Genomic DNA, 15,584 nt, shown 5'->3' with positions numbered 1-15,584 from the left:
ATCACTTCTCTCTACCTAATCTAAGGTAACGCTATTCTTTTTTATTTTTCTTTTCCTCTCACATCTTCATACATGTAAGTGAAGTCAGGCAGTCCCCAAAAAACAAATGTCGAATATCTTCTCTGATATAAGGGGAGTGACTCAAAATGGAGTAGGGAGGAGAAGCATAGGAAGAAGATTACCTCTAAATGGGGAAGAGAGGTGGGAGGGAAAGGGAGGGAAAAGGGGAATTGCATGGATAGTGGAAGGAGACCCTCTACAATCTTAATTGTCCCAATAAACAGAAATGATGTGATTAATTATTGTCCACAGTTAAAACAGTAAGTTTTAGTATACAATTTTAGATGGTGAACAGGGAGAGAGCAGAAGTGATGATGAGAGAGGAGGAGAGAAAATAGAAGGAAATAATTAAAGAAATATTGAAAGAGAGAATAATAGAAATTGGGCATCAGCAGGAAAAAAGAAAGAGAATCAAGGGAAACATAAGTGAGAGAAAAAAATCTAAAAAGTAGCTGGGCGCAGTGGTGCACACCTATAATGCCAGCAGCTCGGGAGGCTGAGGCAGGAGGATCAGCCAGCCTCAGCAAAAGCGAGATGCTAAGCAACTCAGTGAGACCCTGTCTTTAAATAAAATACAAAATAGGGCTGGGGATGTGGCTCGGTTGTCAGATGCCCCTGAGTTCAATCCCTGGTAGTCCCTCCCGCCAAATTAAAAATTAAAATTTTTTTTTTGTTTTTTAAAAATTTGTTCTAATTAGTTATACCTGACAGTAGAAAGCATTTTTACACATCATACATAAATGGATTATAATTTCTCCTCTTCTGGCTGTACATGATGTAGAATCACGTGGGTCATGTAGTCATTTGTGTACATAGGATAATAATATCATTCATTCTACTATCCTTCCTACCCCCATTTCACTCCCCTCTACCTAATTCAAGGTAACTCTCTTCTACCTCACCGCCCCCCTTCCATTGTGAAATTAGCATCTGCATATCCAAAAAAAAATCAGCCTTGGTTTGGGGGATTAGCTTACTTCACTTAGCATGTTATTCTTCAGTTCCATCCATTTACTGGCAAATGCCATCATTACATTCTTATTTAAGTCTAAATTATATTCAATTGTACATATATACCACAGTTTCTTTATCCATTCATCTCTTGAAGGACATCTAGGTTGGTTCCATAGTTTAGCTATTGTGAATTGAGCTGCTATAAACATTGATGTGGCTGTGTCACTGTAGTATGCTGATTTTAAGTCCTTTGGATATAGCCTGAGGAGTGGGATAGCTGAGTCAAACAGTGGTTCCATTCCAAGTTTTCTGAGGAATCTCCATACATATCAAAACTGAAATATACTAATTAAACATCCTAGTCCTCAAAATACTGATCACTGAAAAATAACTGACTTCAAAATATGCTACAAATGAAAAAAATCAACAAGTATGAATATGTATAAGTGTCTATGAACTATTCAGGTCACAATTAAACAGAAAAAAATGAAAAATAAATTAAAATTTTAAAAGGGTCTTCATGAAAAGTTAAAGAATTGTGTCCATTGGAGTTCAAAAGATTCTCAGTTTTCCTTTTCAGTAGTGTTATGTGTGGTAGGCTGGAGTGTGTCTGTGTTCCACCCTCAGGGTGGAGTTCCTGAAGTTTAAGAATAAATCCTGTAGGTGAAGCTTCTGGAAGCGAGGATGAGACTTAGGTAGGCTCCAGCTTATTCATTGAAGGGAGATTCATCTGAAGATATTAAATCGGCACACTGCAAGGGCCCAACAATTCCCGATCCATGCTTAAAGACCGCACCCCAGGAATTTCCCGGGGGTTCCACTTGCCTGGTTGAGGAGCTAATTGTTAGTCCCCTCCATCACCTATGGATCCCACATTTCCTGGACTTTCAGGTTCAGTCTCCAAATTCAATTACTCCGGACCTGTGTAAAAGGCCAAGTTGCCATTTGCCAGGAATTTGCTCCACCGGCTGCTGGCCCACACACCATGGCTACAAAATAATTCCTTCCTCTGTCCTCTGTGGGCAGCTGAGAGAGGTGTGGCTTCTTTCCTACACAAGGATATTGCATAGCTTGACTTTCATTCATCAGGCAACATCTTTGATCTCTGATTTCTCTGTACCCAGTCATGTCACAGGCCTAAAAATACAAGTTCTTTTAATTCCCATATCTCTCCACTTTGCTCACAGCGGGGACCTCTCTATCGCTGGTGCCACGAGTGGTGGCAGCAGTGGTGGCACTGGGAATTTCTTTTTTATTTATTATATCCAACCTACTGAGTCCCCAATCTGCTTTGAATGTCCATTATTAATTCCCAGTAAAGTTCCCTGCCCTCCCATCCCATTTTTAATCCACTCTGCTGAGAAACTGCTGATCTGTTTTCTTGGTTTCATGCCACAGAGCAGCCAGTAAAATGACCTCCTGTATCCTACCATCTTGAAAACCCCCTGCCCTTGTTTTAAAAGAGTAACTGCCACATGTGTCACATTTCCTTATATTTTGGCTTTGAGGAAAGATCCTAATGAAGCATGTTAATTAAAAGGATGATGGAGAACCTTTCTGAAATTCAATCTTAATTTTCTAATTATACTGTTTTTTACTCGATTACTTAAGCTGATCTAAGACATAGGAATTAGGCTACACATTTCGGAAAAAATTTGAGGTGCTTAAGAAATAGATTTTCTGTGTATTTTTATTTAAGATTAGCAGAATCTTGCTCCTCATATGTAAACCTGGCTTTTTTCTTCTCTGTCATTGAAGGGAATCTTGTTTGCACTGTTTTCTTTGAATGAAATGTGTCTGTTTCATTCTCTGAATATTTTTTGTGGACATTATGGTGGCAAAAAATATTACCAACATTATTCTGTTGTATATGACTCTTGAATCTGGGTTACACATTTTCTAGAGACCACCTGAAATACCCAGAGATGTCAGAAAACTATCTCAGAGATTTTTAGTAGAATAAATTATCCTTAATTGTTTGTTGCTTTCTGTGGATTAATAGAATTTCCATTTTTTAAAAGTAGTTTTAAAATGCTTGACATAGATGTGTAGGGAAATTATAACCAAAAGTTTCTAAGATGTAAAATTCAGCCAGTTGCTTCTTTACCCATCAAGATAACTTTCCTGTTCTTTACTATATAGTAACTATTTGCATTTTCTGTCATGTGTCAGTACAACAGTCTATAAACTTGTGTCTTGATATCTTTTCTCCATTAAGTTTCCACACTTATTAAATTTTACCGAACAGCCATAGAGAAATTGGGTTCTTGAAGCACTTGGTAGTCTACTTGGGCCTGAGCTATTATATTGTCCTTACTACTTGCAACAGATTGCTCTTTGCTACAGGAATGTAAAAAATACCTCCATACCATCTTATTACTAGAGAAATATTCTCATTTGATATGCTAAAAACAGTATAGTAATTTCCATTCTTGGCTTTTAAAAATGAAAAGGCTTTTGACTTTCTTTTTCATGGTTATTAACTATGCCCAAAGTCTTCATTCTAATTACCACAATGCAGTGCTTCACTTCTCTTATTTACTTTCTTACTTTCTGCTTTAGTTTTGAAAATAATTTTAGAAAAATAATAATTGGATTATTTCCAAAACATCAAAATGCTTTCATCATACTATTACGAATCTTTTCTTCATTACCAATACAAAACTGGATACTGCAAATATTTTTAAACAAACAAACCAAAACTGCTTATAGTCTTATGCTTAGAGCACACACAGAGCACAATAAAGTTTAACTTATCTGGCCTGATGCATTCTTTTGTTTTACTGAGCTCTTCATTGGGACCATCTGTGTCTTAACTCCTTCCCATAGAAGGAAAATTCTTAGAGAGGAGCTAGAATGATCCTCTGGAGCTCTGATTCTTAATCCTCAGCACAAAGTATTCGTAGGTATGTATCCAGATATTATATAAGCCTATGCTTCCTTGCATTTTATATGGAAGACATCATGGAGGAATAGAGAAGGATACCGGACAATGGATTTGAGAAACCTCAATTCTATAGTTTGGCTTGCCAACTACTAATTTATTTTTGTGATTGTGTATATCCCCCGTCCCTTAAATAGGTTTTTGTTTTTGTTTGGTTTTGCTTGCTTGTTTGTTTTGCAGTGTTGGGGATCGAATCCAGAACCCCATGCATGCAAGGCAAGAAATCTACCACTAACCTACACCACCAGTCCAAAATAATAATTATTGAGCATTTGCATTTTGCAAGAGATGCCTAGAGATGTTGTTTATTTTGACTAAAATTTTCACTTGTCAGTTTAGCCTTTTTCACAATGTTTTTGATCGTAGTTACTCTGGACAGGTAAGTGAAGGAAATTACACTGTGGCTGGGAAATTAGTACGTTGATAAGACTTTTATGTGTGTGTAGGGAAAATCTTCCTAAATACTCATAGGGGGAAAAAAAGTGATTTGGAATGGAAATGTAGCTCATTGACCTTAGGTGCCATCCCCAGCACCAAAAACATTTTTAAAAAATCAAAAATTACATGTATCCAGTATGAAATAAAGTCTGGTAGATTATAAGGATAAATAAAATAGTATGTTTACGTTAAATTTGAGCATATACATCTCATTTAGCCTCATAGTGTCTCTGAGAAAGAAGGGTAAATCAACAGGGAGAGGTTATAGAGGGAGGTAATTTTTGTCTCCACTTTAAATTAGCAAATTCAAAGAAAATCACACAATTGAGTTCATAGCAGATTGTAAGTAACATAATCATATCTTAAGCCTCTCTGCAGTAGTCTATCATTAGAGCATATTGTCTCAAGTAGTTTTGTCAAATTTTCCTCCTGTTTCTAAAACTTATCATTGCAAGGAGCTGGAATATTGATGAACCTAACTTTAAGAAAACTCCTTATTTAAAAAAAAAAAACTAGTATTGTCACTGATTTTAAAATGGAAGAAAAAATTCCTCTTCTTTTACCTTAAAAACACCAATTCATTTTTTTCTAGAGTTTTATACTGGTGAGCCTAATCTTATGTGAAACACAAATACGTTTTTTGTTTCTCACTGTCCTTGTGTTTCTCTGGATCTTTTATGAACAACATCCTTTGAATTTTTTACACATTTAAGTATTAAATATTGGCAAAAACTAAATACTTGGGCTGTGGCTCTGAACTTTGAGGATTTCCTTTAGTGTTATCATTCCAGTCATTCAGTTTCTCTTCTTCACCTTGGAGTGAAGACTTACCATTTCAGAATCAAGCATAATGGTTGTTTCCTGCTTTCTTTATGTTACATAGCTATGTGATAGTAGGAGCAAATGTGACTCCATTTTGTTTTATGACTTCATCTTGTAAAACAACCATGCCAAGTAGAAGAGTCATGACTGGAGCAAGATGTTCTTTTCCTTTTGCTATAGAAACCTTTAAGAACATCGAACTACCTAATGGGGCATTGTTTCTTTAACTAGGGTTACGGGCTCTATTTCTATAACTGGGGTGACTGGGCTAACTGTGATTGGTTAGGCTTCTCTCCGCTTGACTGCACTGTCCCGCTTCTGTAACCTGGCTTGCTTGCATTGGCTAGACCCCCTGAACATCCCTTTTGCGGTTTTCAGGCTTATAAGGAGTGCCCTTGCAATTGTTCAGGGCTGATCAGGGGAACAACTTTATGTTCTGGTCAGCCACCACCGGTGTGCTTCAATAAAGGCTTGATTCGATTATATGTGAGTGGTCTGGAAGTCAATTTATGAAACCGTGGGATGAAGCTTTAACTATAACAGCTATAACCTAACAGAAAATAAATTATATATTCTTCAGCTTTATTTGAGGCACACTAATCTTCATGAATTAAGCCTCTTTCATAAATTGCCTTTTCCTTTCTCTTGTGTCTCGGTTATTGTGCTTAAAATCTTGGGTTCTAATTAAACTCTAAAAAAAGACAGTAGCTGTGCATTTCTTACAAGCAGATGAAACCCTTCTTTTAAGTAAAAAAATCCATATTTTCCAAACCAAGATCAATGTTTTAATAATTATGTTCCTTTAATTTTTTTCCTTAATAAAAAATATGAAGACAAATATATAATAATAGACTAAGATGTGATAATAAGGGAACCTGGATGGGAGCACTTAAGTATTGACTTTGTAATAATTCTAATAAGTTATAAAAGAAAAAAATTATTGAAAAATATATGAACAACAAATAAATTTTTTATCCAAATAAATTTTAGAAATTTTCAAGTACTGTATTTCTCACAAATCATGAAAAAAATCTGACAAATGTCAATGTTTATCCACTTTTGTGACAAACTGAGTCAATAATAAAGCTTTGGACTAGTTCAAGAATGGCTTACTCCTAGGATTCCTTGTATGATATACTGTGCGAGAGTAAATAATATGGGTCTTCCATTCCCACTTGACATCACACTTTTCTATTCTCTAATCTTCTGTGGCTATACCAACAAGATGGGGGTTATTACTTTACATGAGACTATGAATTCAAGAAGAATCCTAAAGAATCCATAACTACTACTTGATTGTGAAAACAATATTAACCAAATCTTGCTGAAGTTTATCAGGGCTGTCTCGGATTCATAAGGACTTTAACTATGAAGTTTCTTGATGATATAGGTTATGCTTTGATCCAAATAAATAAATACAAGCAGCTTGCTATGATACATTTGTCTGTGAAAGGTACCTTTTCTGAAAGTGACTTTATTGCATTATCCTTCAGAATCATTTTTATAGCCTCACCATGCAACCTTTTGTAAGCAAGTCTATACTTGACAGAACAGATGATATCCCTAGAATGTAGTTGAAGATTTGAGGTTTCTTGATGCTTTATTCAAGGCGTATGTAAATTGAGAACTGATTTTTTCTTGCTTTGTTGAGGGAAAAAAAGAGATTCTGCTCCTAGAAACACTCATTCTTTTTTCCCTTGTGAACCAAACAGCCTGGAATCCTTCTCAGACTAAAGAGTCCTTGTCAAAAATATGCCTGTTAAAATTGTTATTAGGAAAAGGTCATACAAATTAGAACAGAATTGAAACTTTAGAATGGAAAAAAAAATAATTCTCATATTAGATAACCATTTTATAGGAGAGCATAAAATTAGCAAAGTGGACCTCCCAATTAAAACTTGTTATAACACATAACACATTCTTAAAATAACCAGTATAAAACAAGTTGTATATTCAGTTGTGAGATTACTAATAGCTACCATTAAGGTTGATTTTTTTCCCCCTTAAAGCTCTATGACTGATATTTTGTTGAATTCAGATATCCCTTTACTCAGTACCTTTTACTTCATAATGGAGCAGTAGATTTTGTTAAAACTTGGAGATAGATGGACTTATCTTACAATTTTATCACAGAGAGCTCAGAATGCCAAAGTGCTGCTAGAATACATAATCTGTTTTACTTCTTTAAGATCTCAATGTTTACAACTTTGGGGTTCAGAATTGCACATTCTAGAGACAGAGTGAGAGAAGGGTATAACTGCTTAACTTCACTTTTGTTTAGTGATATTTTCAAAGTATTTTTGTCACTGCAATCTCCCTGAATATGCATGTACATTTTTTATTGGATTTTTCTTATAGGATCCAATCTTTTAAGTTGGATACTTTAATAAGAAATACACTGAATCAGGGGCGGGGCTCATAGAGTGCTCGTCTAGCATGTGCGAGGCCCTAGGTTTGATCCTTAGCACAATATATATAAATAAAATAAAGGTATTGTGTCAACTACAACAACAACAACAAACAAAATATTTAAAAAAGAAATACACTGAGTCAGTCCTGGCTTATTATTATTTTTGCTACTTATCACTTGTGAAGAAAAGTTGACCTCTCTCTACATTTATCTTCATCTTCGTTTCTTTTTCTCTTTGACAGAATCCCAAGGACTGTAGCAAAGCCAAGAAACTGGTGTGTAACATAAACAAAGGCTGTGGCTATGGTTGTCAACTCCATCATGTGGTCTACTGCTTCATGATTGCATATGGCACCCAACGGACACTCATCTTGGAATCTCAGAATTGGCGCTATGCTACTGGTGGATGGGAGACTGTGTTTAGACCTGTAAGTGAGACATGCACAGACAGATCTGGTGTCTCCACTGGACACTGGTCAGGTAAGGAGCTTGTACAGCATATCAGGCCTCTGGCATGATCAAATTATCAGATTTTTTTTTTTAAATATTTTTAGTTGTAGTTGGACACAATATCTTTATTTTATTTATTTGTTTTTATGTGGTGCTAAGGATCGAACCCAGCCCCTCACACATGCTAGGCAAATGTTCTACCCCTGAGCCATAACCCAGCCCCAAATTATCAGATTTCTAAGTATAATTTTATGGATCATAGTCATCTTTTACTTTGGATCCATGAGTGCTTACATTATCCAAATAAAATCCAGAAGAACAGTATTTTATTTGGAAAGTATTTTATGATCTATTTCATTTCCCATATTCATTTCTGTTTAGATCTTAAAATTACTTGTGTTTTTTCTGAGGAGTGTAATTTAATATTTTAATAATGATGATGATACAGGTTTTACTTTTTAGGGTTCTTTCACACTGTTGAACTAATTTGATCTTCATAATTATTCTACAAAATAGACCCTGATTCTGAGATGTTAGCATGACTGGAAGACTTGTTAAAACATCAGTTTCTGATTCATGAAGTCTGAAGTGGAGCCTAGGTATTTGCATTTCAATAAAATTTCCAGATCTCTGGACCACACTCTTAGAACCATTGAGGTAGACTGTACAGATAACTTATCTCCATTTTATAGTTGAGAACAGTGAAACCTAATTTGTTCATGTGATTTTAATTTCAATAGGAAACATTTGATGAAGAATATTGTGAATTAAAGTACTATGCCAGGCATTTTAAAGAGTCAAAAGATCATTTTAAAAATTTCCTTTCTCTTTAAGGAAATGGAATTAAAGGGACTAGACTATAGATAGAGTTTCTTACTGCTAGTGTAAGGCTCTTTCTCTATAATCTTGATCTAAGGTTGAGCTACCTTTGTTTTAAAATCCTTCCTCTATCATGTAATCTTGAACAAGTTACTTAACCAGGCCTTCAGTTTCCTTACCAGTAAAATGAGAAGTAATAATATTTTGTTTCATTGAACTGTTTGTAGCATTAAATGAAATAATATATGTAATGCACTTACTACAGTACCTGATACAAGAGTTCTAGTAACTGTTAGCTACTATTAATAGTCTTTATTCATTGAGTAAATATGAGTTCCTACAGTGTAGCAGATACTGAACTACTTCATTAGTATAAATGCTAAGCAAGGAAATACACTGTTTCTGTACTTACATCTTGTAGGAAGTCAAATATTTTTCAAAAAGATGAGACATTTTAGTTAATATCATGTATCACTGGGCTAAACACCTTTTTTCACAAGTTACTCTAGATAAAGAATAGAAAGCTATGTCATTGACAGTGAGTATCTTTGGTATAATTCCTATGGAATTGTGTGTGTGTGTGTGCATGCGCGTGCGTGCGCGCATGCTTTTTTACCTTCTTTGGAAAAAAATTAGTTTATACCTGACTTTCACAGACATGTCATGAAAATTAGGTAATTTCTTTAAAATATTTAGGATTGCTATAAATTGGCCCATATGGATTAAAAGTATTATCTTGTAATGTTTGCCTTCCATTGGATGTTTTAGAATTCTTATCCTCTATATCAACATATTTTTTTATTTATAATTCACTTCATTTTAAAATTGAATCTCTTAATTTAGAACCTTGCTGAGCTTCAGTTTTGAGATTATGTCTTCTACTCACCTGGACTATTCAGTTTATTGTTAATGCCAACTGATTAGGTATAAAAAATTAGGAAGATAATAAATTTGTACATCAGGAAAAGCAGCCAATCTTTCACTATAACTGTTTTAATTTCTTGGACAGTTTAAACTTCTTTATATAAGTCTATAGCCAAAGTAGGACAGGGTCCTGTATTTTATTGTTTCTAGGGAGAGGCATTTTTTTGAGTGATAATCAGTTAATAGAAAAGAAAAAAGGAAAAAAAATCACACAAACAACAACAACAATTAATTTATCAGTTTTAGTATATAATTTGGCCCTACCTGTATGCTACAAGTGGTTAATTTGTTTATTTTATTTTTAAGGCTTTCTTGTACATTTTTTAGTCTTTAGTGTCAACTATAGGATGTGAAGATTAAAAATGGCTTCAACTTCAAACATTCAGAATTTCTTAATGTTACAAGTAAACAGGATCTAGAAACCATCCTTCCTTTACTCACCTGTAATTCAAGGCCTATTTGAGGTAAATGAATTATCCAGGGTCTTACAGACAGCTTGCACATGCAAGGACTCTGGTTAGTACAGTCACTTGTACTTTACCTCTAATCTGAGTCCCTCCCAATAAACTTGTGCCACATACCTTACCTAGCCAGAATAATAATTAGAGTTATAGAAACTGCCTGGAATGTGTAGGAACTAAATAAAATAATATTTATATCCCTGGTTTAAGTACATGTTTAATATACTTAAATAATGTTGTAAATATGGTAAATCTATAACCATTTTTTTTTTGTATTTACGTGTCTAAACTGCATTGTTCCTTTCCATGCATCATTTCAAAAAGGTTTTGGTAAAAGAGTTCTATTTGACATCCTTAATATTTATATGGAGGGCAGTTACAAAATAAAAATAATTGAATAAAAACATTTGTCATATGTCAGACACCCTGCTGGACTACATGAAGTAGATAGATACATTCCTTCCCTTGTCAGGGGCAATTGCAGATGAATGAATGAACAATGAAAAAATGCTCTGATAATATTATAGCATGGATAAGTTAAGAGTACTCTAAAACACATATCTACACGTATTTGGAGTTCTTTGGGAAGAAGTCATTTCTAAGATGAGACCTTAAGTATAAGTAGTAGTCAGCCAGGTAGGGACATATGGTGTATCTCTCCACCATAGAGCTATAATCACAAGGGGAGAACATTTAAGAGCCATAAAAGGTATTTAAATGACTTCACATAAAGTTTGTTTTCATTGTATACATTTGGTCCTCAAAATTTTAAAACACAACCACAATACTGAACTATATTATTAGATTATAACATGCAACAATAGGAGAATTATCCTTTTATTCTAAGAAGAAAATCAGGTCTTCTTAAGAACTTCATGTAACAGTTTTTCCTTTTTAAAATTATAATGTTAAATGGAAAAATTAAAAGAGATCCAGAGAAGAAAAAAAAAACAACTCCTGAGAATAACTTCTAGACACTGGACTATTTCTGTGCTGCATAAGCTCACCATTTAATCATAATAAAATTCTGGAGCCATCATACTCTCTCAGCAGCAACATTAAGCCTCCATTAGTTCTCTGTATGTTTTCGATCCTGACATACCAGAGAGAGAATATATACTCCTACCTATAATTGGTGGCTCTCTAGTGATTTTAAAATTATTTTTGTTGTGAGAATGAAGCAGCAGTGCAGATATAAGAGTTGAAAATTCTAAGAGGGTTCTCTGTCCTATACTACTCAAGAATTACTGACTTAGACAAGTATCACTGGAAGTGCGTAAGAACTTTTGATATTTTTTTTTAGGTGTGTTATAGTATTTGTGTATTTTTGTTTCAGGAGTTTAAAATACTGACTACCTATATGTCTCAGAAGAAATCAAAGCTGCTTTATACCATGACATTTCCTTTATCTTTATTTCCACTTAAGAATATAGAAAGAAATTAATGAAAACCCAAAAATGTGTATATAGGAAGTGGAAACTATTGGTAATATAGCCTTGCTCCTAGTGAGCCTACATTCTTGCACATAATTGCTGCCACCAGCATGGCCATTAATTCATATGGGGAATAGGGGATGAGGAAAAGACACACAAATACACATACATTAAAAGCTGGGGCCAGATAGGCAGCCAAACCCTGTTGGAGTTTGATTACCCAGAGCTAGCTCAGCACATTCATTACATAGGTTTTGTCATCAGAAGGTTATTTGTGAGAAAGTTTTAGCAAAGCAGGCAGTCTAAAGGATGCAGGGAAAATTATGAGACATGGAGGTCATCTTGTTATGCCCAGAACTCTTTACCCCCCTACCCACCTCCTGTGAGTTAGTGCCTGAGTCCACGGTTCCGACGGATAGAGCTGCATATCTTTGTACATAGCCTCCTTGGGCTGGTATCACCATAGCAAATGGGCCATCTTGACCCGCACCTTTGCATGGGAAGTTCTCAGTGCAAATGCAGCCATGAGGGAATCAGTCACTGCTTTTCACATAATCATAGGTTGTGGTAGTAGGAGCAAATGTGACTCCATTTTGTTTTATGACTTCATCTTGTAAAACAACCATGCCAAGTAGAAGAGTCATGACTGGAGCAAGATTTTCTTTTCCTTTTGCTATAGAAACCTTTAAGAACACGGAACTACCTAATGGGGTATTGTTTCTGTAACTAGGGTAACAGGGCTCTGTTTCTGTAACTGGGGTGACTGGGCTAATTGTGATTGGTTAGGCTTCCCTCCACTTGACTGCACTGTCCCGCTTCTGTAACCTGGCTTGCTTGCATTGGCTAGACCCCCTGAACATCCCTTTTGCGGTTTTCAGGCTTATAAGGAGTGCCCTTGCAATTGTTCGGGGCTGATCAGGGGAACAGCTTTATGTTCTGGTCAGCCGCCACCGGTGTGCTTTAATAAAGGCTTGATTTGATTATGCGTGAGTGGTCTGGAAGTCAGTTTATGAAACGCTGGGACGAAGCTTTAACTATAACAGGTATTTGTTTCCATATTTATCCTACAAGTGTTTCTCAAACTGAATAATGAGAAAACCTGGAGAAAGTGAATCCAAGGTTTGCAAGATGCCAAGATAAACATGGTTTGTTTTCCTGAACTATCAATTTTATTTATTGGTAGGTAAGGTAGATCATTTTCAAATAATAAATGGCATATAATTATTTAAAATGAAAATTTGTTAAACCATCAAATTTGAACTTATGTAGGACAGGTTTCTTACGAGTTTACTCTCCTCTGTTATTTTGGGAATATTTTGGTTTCTATACCTGAGTTTTTTAGCTGTTTATTTTGTGTTTATATGTGGTTATTCATTCAATGTTATTCAGTGTCAAGCACTTGACCAGAACACATTAAATGCAGTAAAAGAAACAAAACTTACCTCTCCTGTACCTTCCTTTCAAATCTCAAAAATATTACCCTTCAAGCTATATGAGACACTTTTGTTAAACCATAGATTTTGGTTTTTTAAAATTCTATTGCTAATTATGAATCTTTTAGCAATATATTCTCATTATTAAGACATGGGGTTCTGGCAGAATGAGTTCAGAGATAAAAAGAGGTGTGATTTAGGAAAAAGCAATACATAATTAGAATTAAAGTCACTGTGGGGTAGATATAGTTTCATTCAAGAAGTTTTTTATTTTATTCCTCTAAAGTCTATTTAGAATCTATTCAAGGTTGCTAGAGCTAGAAATAAAATCCAGATATTCTTATTTCTTATAAGATGTCTGGGCCACATAGACTTGATTACTATTTCAAAATTATGAGTGTTTTTGTAAAGACTGATAGGCTTTTAAGGAAGACTTGATATATGAATTATTAAAAACAAGACACGGGTTGGGGTTGAAGCTCAATGGAAGAGCACTTGCCTTGCATGCCTGAGGCACTGGTTTCAATCTTCAGCACCTCATAAAACTAAAATAAAGATATTGTGTTCATCTATAAGTAAAAAAAAATTTTAAAAATCAAGTCACAGGGTAGGATTGTGGCTCAGTGGCAGAGCGCTTGCCTCTGGGGTTTGATCCTCAGCACCACATAAAAATAAATAAATAAAATAAAGGTATTATGTCCATCTACAACTTAAAAAAATCAAGTCATGTTTTAAACATTCTAATTGAGCTATGTTTGGAAAGGATTCTGTTTATCCTCCACCTCTTTTCAAAAGTGTTCCTTTTAATTCAATTAAAGGTTATTCTACTAATAAAGTAGGCTTTAAAGTAATTGCAGGTTGTATTTCCTAGAAGAAAAAAATTGCAAGCCTGGGGATGTAGCTCAATGGTAGAACATGCCTCATTCACCTAGAGGCCCTGGGTTCTGTCTCCAGCACCACAAAAATAAGGGAAAAAAGCAGAGAGAGGGCAGGCAGGAAAGAAATTTAGATAGTAAATACTGTAAGTAAGTCAAATTGATTTTTTTCCAAAAGATTGTATAATTAGGGTTATTATAATTCCTGTTCACAATTTTTTTTGGCGGGGTATGCTGGGAATTGAACCCCTCAGGGGCACTTAACCCTGAGCCAAATCCCCACCCCTCTTTGTATTTTATTTAGAGACAGCAAGGCCCTATTAGCAAACCAGAGAGACCCTAAGTTGCTGAGGCTTGCTTTGAACTTGCAGATCTCCTGCCTCAGCTACCTGAGCTGCTGGGATTATAGGCATGTGCTACCATGCCCAACTCCTGTTCACAATTTTGTTGTACAACTTTTTTAAAAAACAGCTGCCAAAAGGTACAACATAAATATAGTGAACATACTTATATTTATGATTTTTAGTGAACATACTTATATTTATGCTTTTTAATTATAATGTTTCAAGAAAAAAAAGTAACTACCATAAACAAGGGAGTGCACTATTCATTCAATTAAAGAATTGAGTGTTTCTAGACATTGTGGGGGAGAGAAAGATAAATAAGACCCAGTCCCTGGCCTTTAGAAATTGGCCATTGAGTATATTAAGACCCATACATCTAAATATTTTTTAAACATAGGACATGTTAAGTGCCATAAAAGGAGATCTAAAGTCTTATGGATCATCAAGAGTATAAACTTTCTGGCTGAAGAAATTAGAGACTTTATGGAAGGATAAGCTAAGCATTTATTTAGAAAGGCATCATCTGTAAGGATAGATCAGTGCTGTTGATTTAGAGCTAAAGTTATTAACTGTGTGACTTTGGGTAGCATTTCTTAACTTCCCTTTTCTATGTATCTTACAGGGTTCTTATAAAGATTCAAAGTGATAATGTATTTGACAGTGCTTTATATATTCTTAAAGCACCCATATGTTTTTATTACCCCTTTAGTTTTATGGGAACAAAGCAAAATAACAATAATTGCATAATTGGGTCATGGGATTTCAGCAGGGCTTCTTTTGAGAAAGGTTAACAACCAAAATTAATGAAACTCAAAAATACTGATGGATTTAAAAATACTCATTCAGAAAGAGAAAGAAAAGAGGAAACTTATGATAGAGGAGCAAAATGAAGATGAAGTTGATCATCCTCTTTACTCATCCTCCCAGGGAGAGCCAGCTGTGGCTCTCTAAACTCCCCCATCCCAAATAACTCTCCTCTTCTCTATGGAGAATCTACATCCTTTGGAAATGTCTATTAATGCCTAGATTGAATATAGAAGAATATGATACCTACATTTTAAAACGACATAATGTCCGTATTTCAGAGGAAAGATTACAATTTTGTGGCTTGATTTTAGAGGTATCTGTTTTTATTACAAATGTGTTAATAAGTGGAAATTTATTTCATTCAGCTATTTTTTATTATATATCTGTGTCATGGTTTATATATTGCCTTA

General features: G+C 34.9%; 1 protein-coding gene across 3 annotated transcripts in view; it reads left to right on the top strand.

Annotated features, from left to right (window-relative positions):
- The window catches only part of Fut8 (fucosyltransferase 8), a 316,775-nt gene that overhangs the window by 245,949 nt on the left and 55,242 nt on the right, over nt 1-15,584 (top strand). For all 3 annotated transcript variants that reach the window (XM_076848320.2, XM_076848323.2, XM_076848321.2), the window contains one exon: nt 7,871-8,108. In XM_076848320.2, the coding sequence (XP_076704435.1) occupies nt 7,871-8,108 (238 nt within the window). The remainder of the gene's footprint in view (nt 1-7,870; nt 8,109-15,584) is intronic.

Source organism: Callospermophilus lateralis, chromosome 3 (genome assembly GCF_048772815.1).
Source record: "Callospermophilus lateralis isolate mCalLat2 chromosome 3, mCalLat2.hap1, whole genome shotgun sequence".
Classification (NCBI taxonomy): domain Eukaryota; kingdom Metazoa; phylum Chordata; class Mammalia; order Rodentia; family Sciuridae; genus Callospermophilus; species Callospermophilus lateralis.
This window is presented reverse-complemented; position numbering and strand designations above follow the sequence as displayed.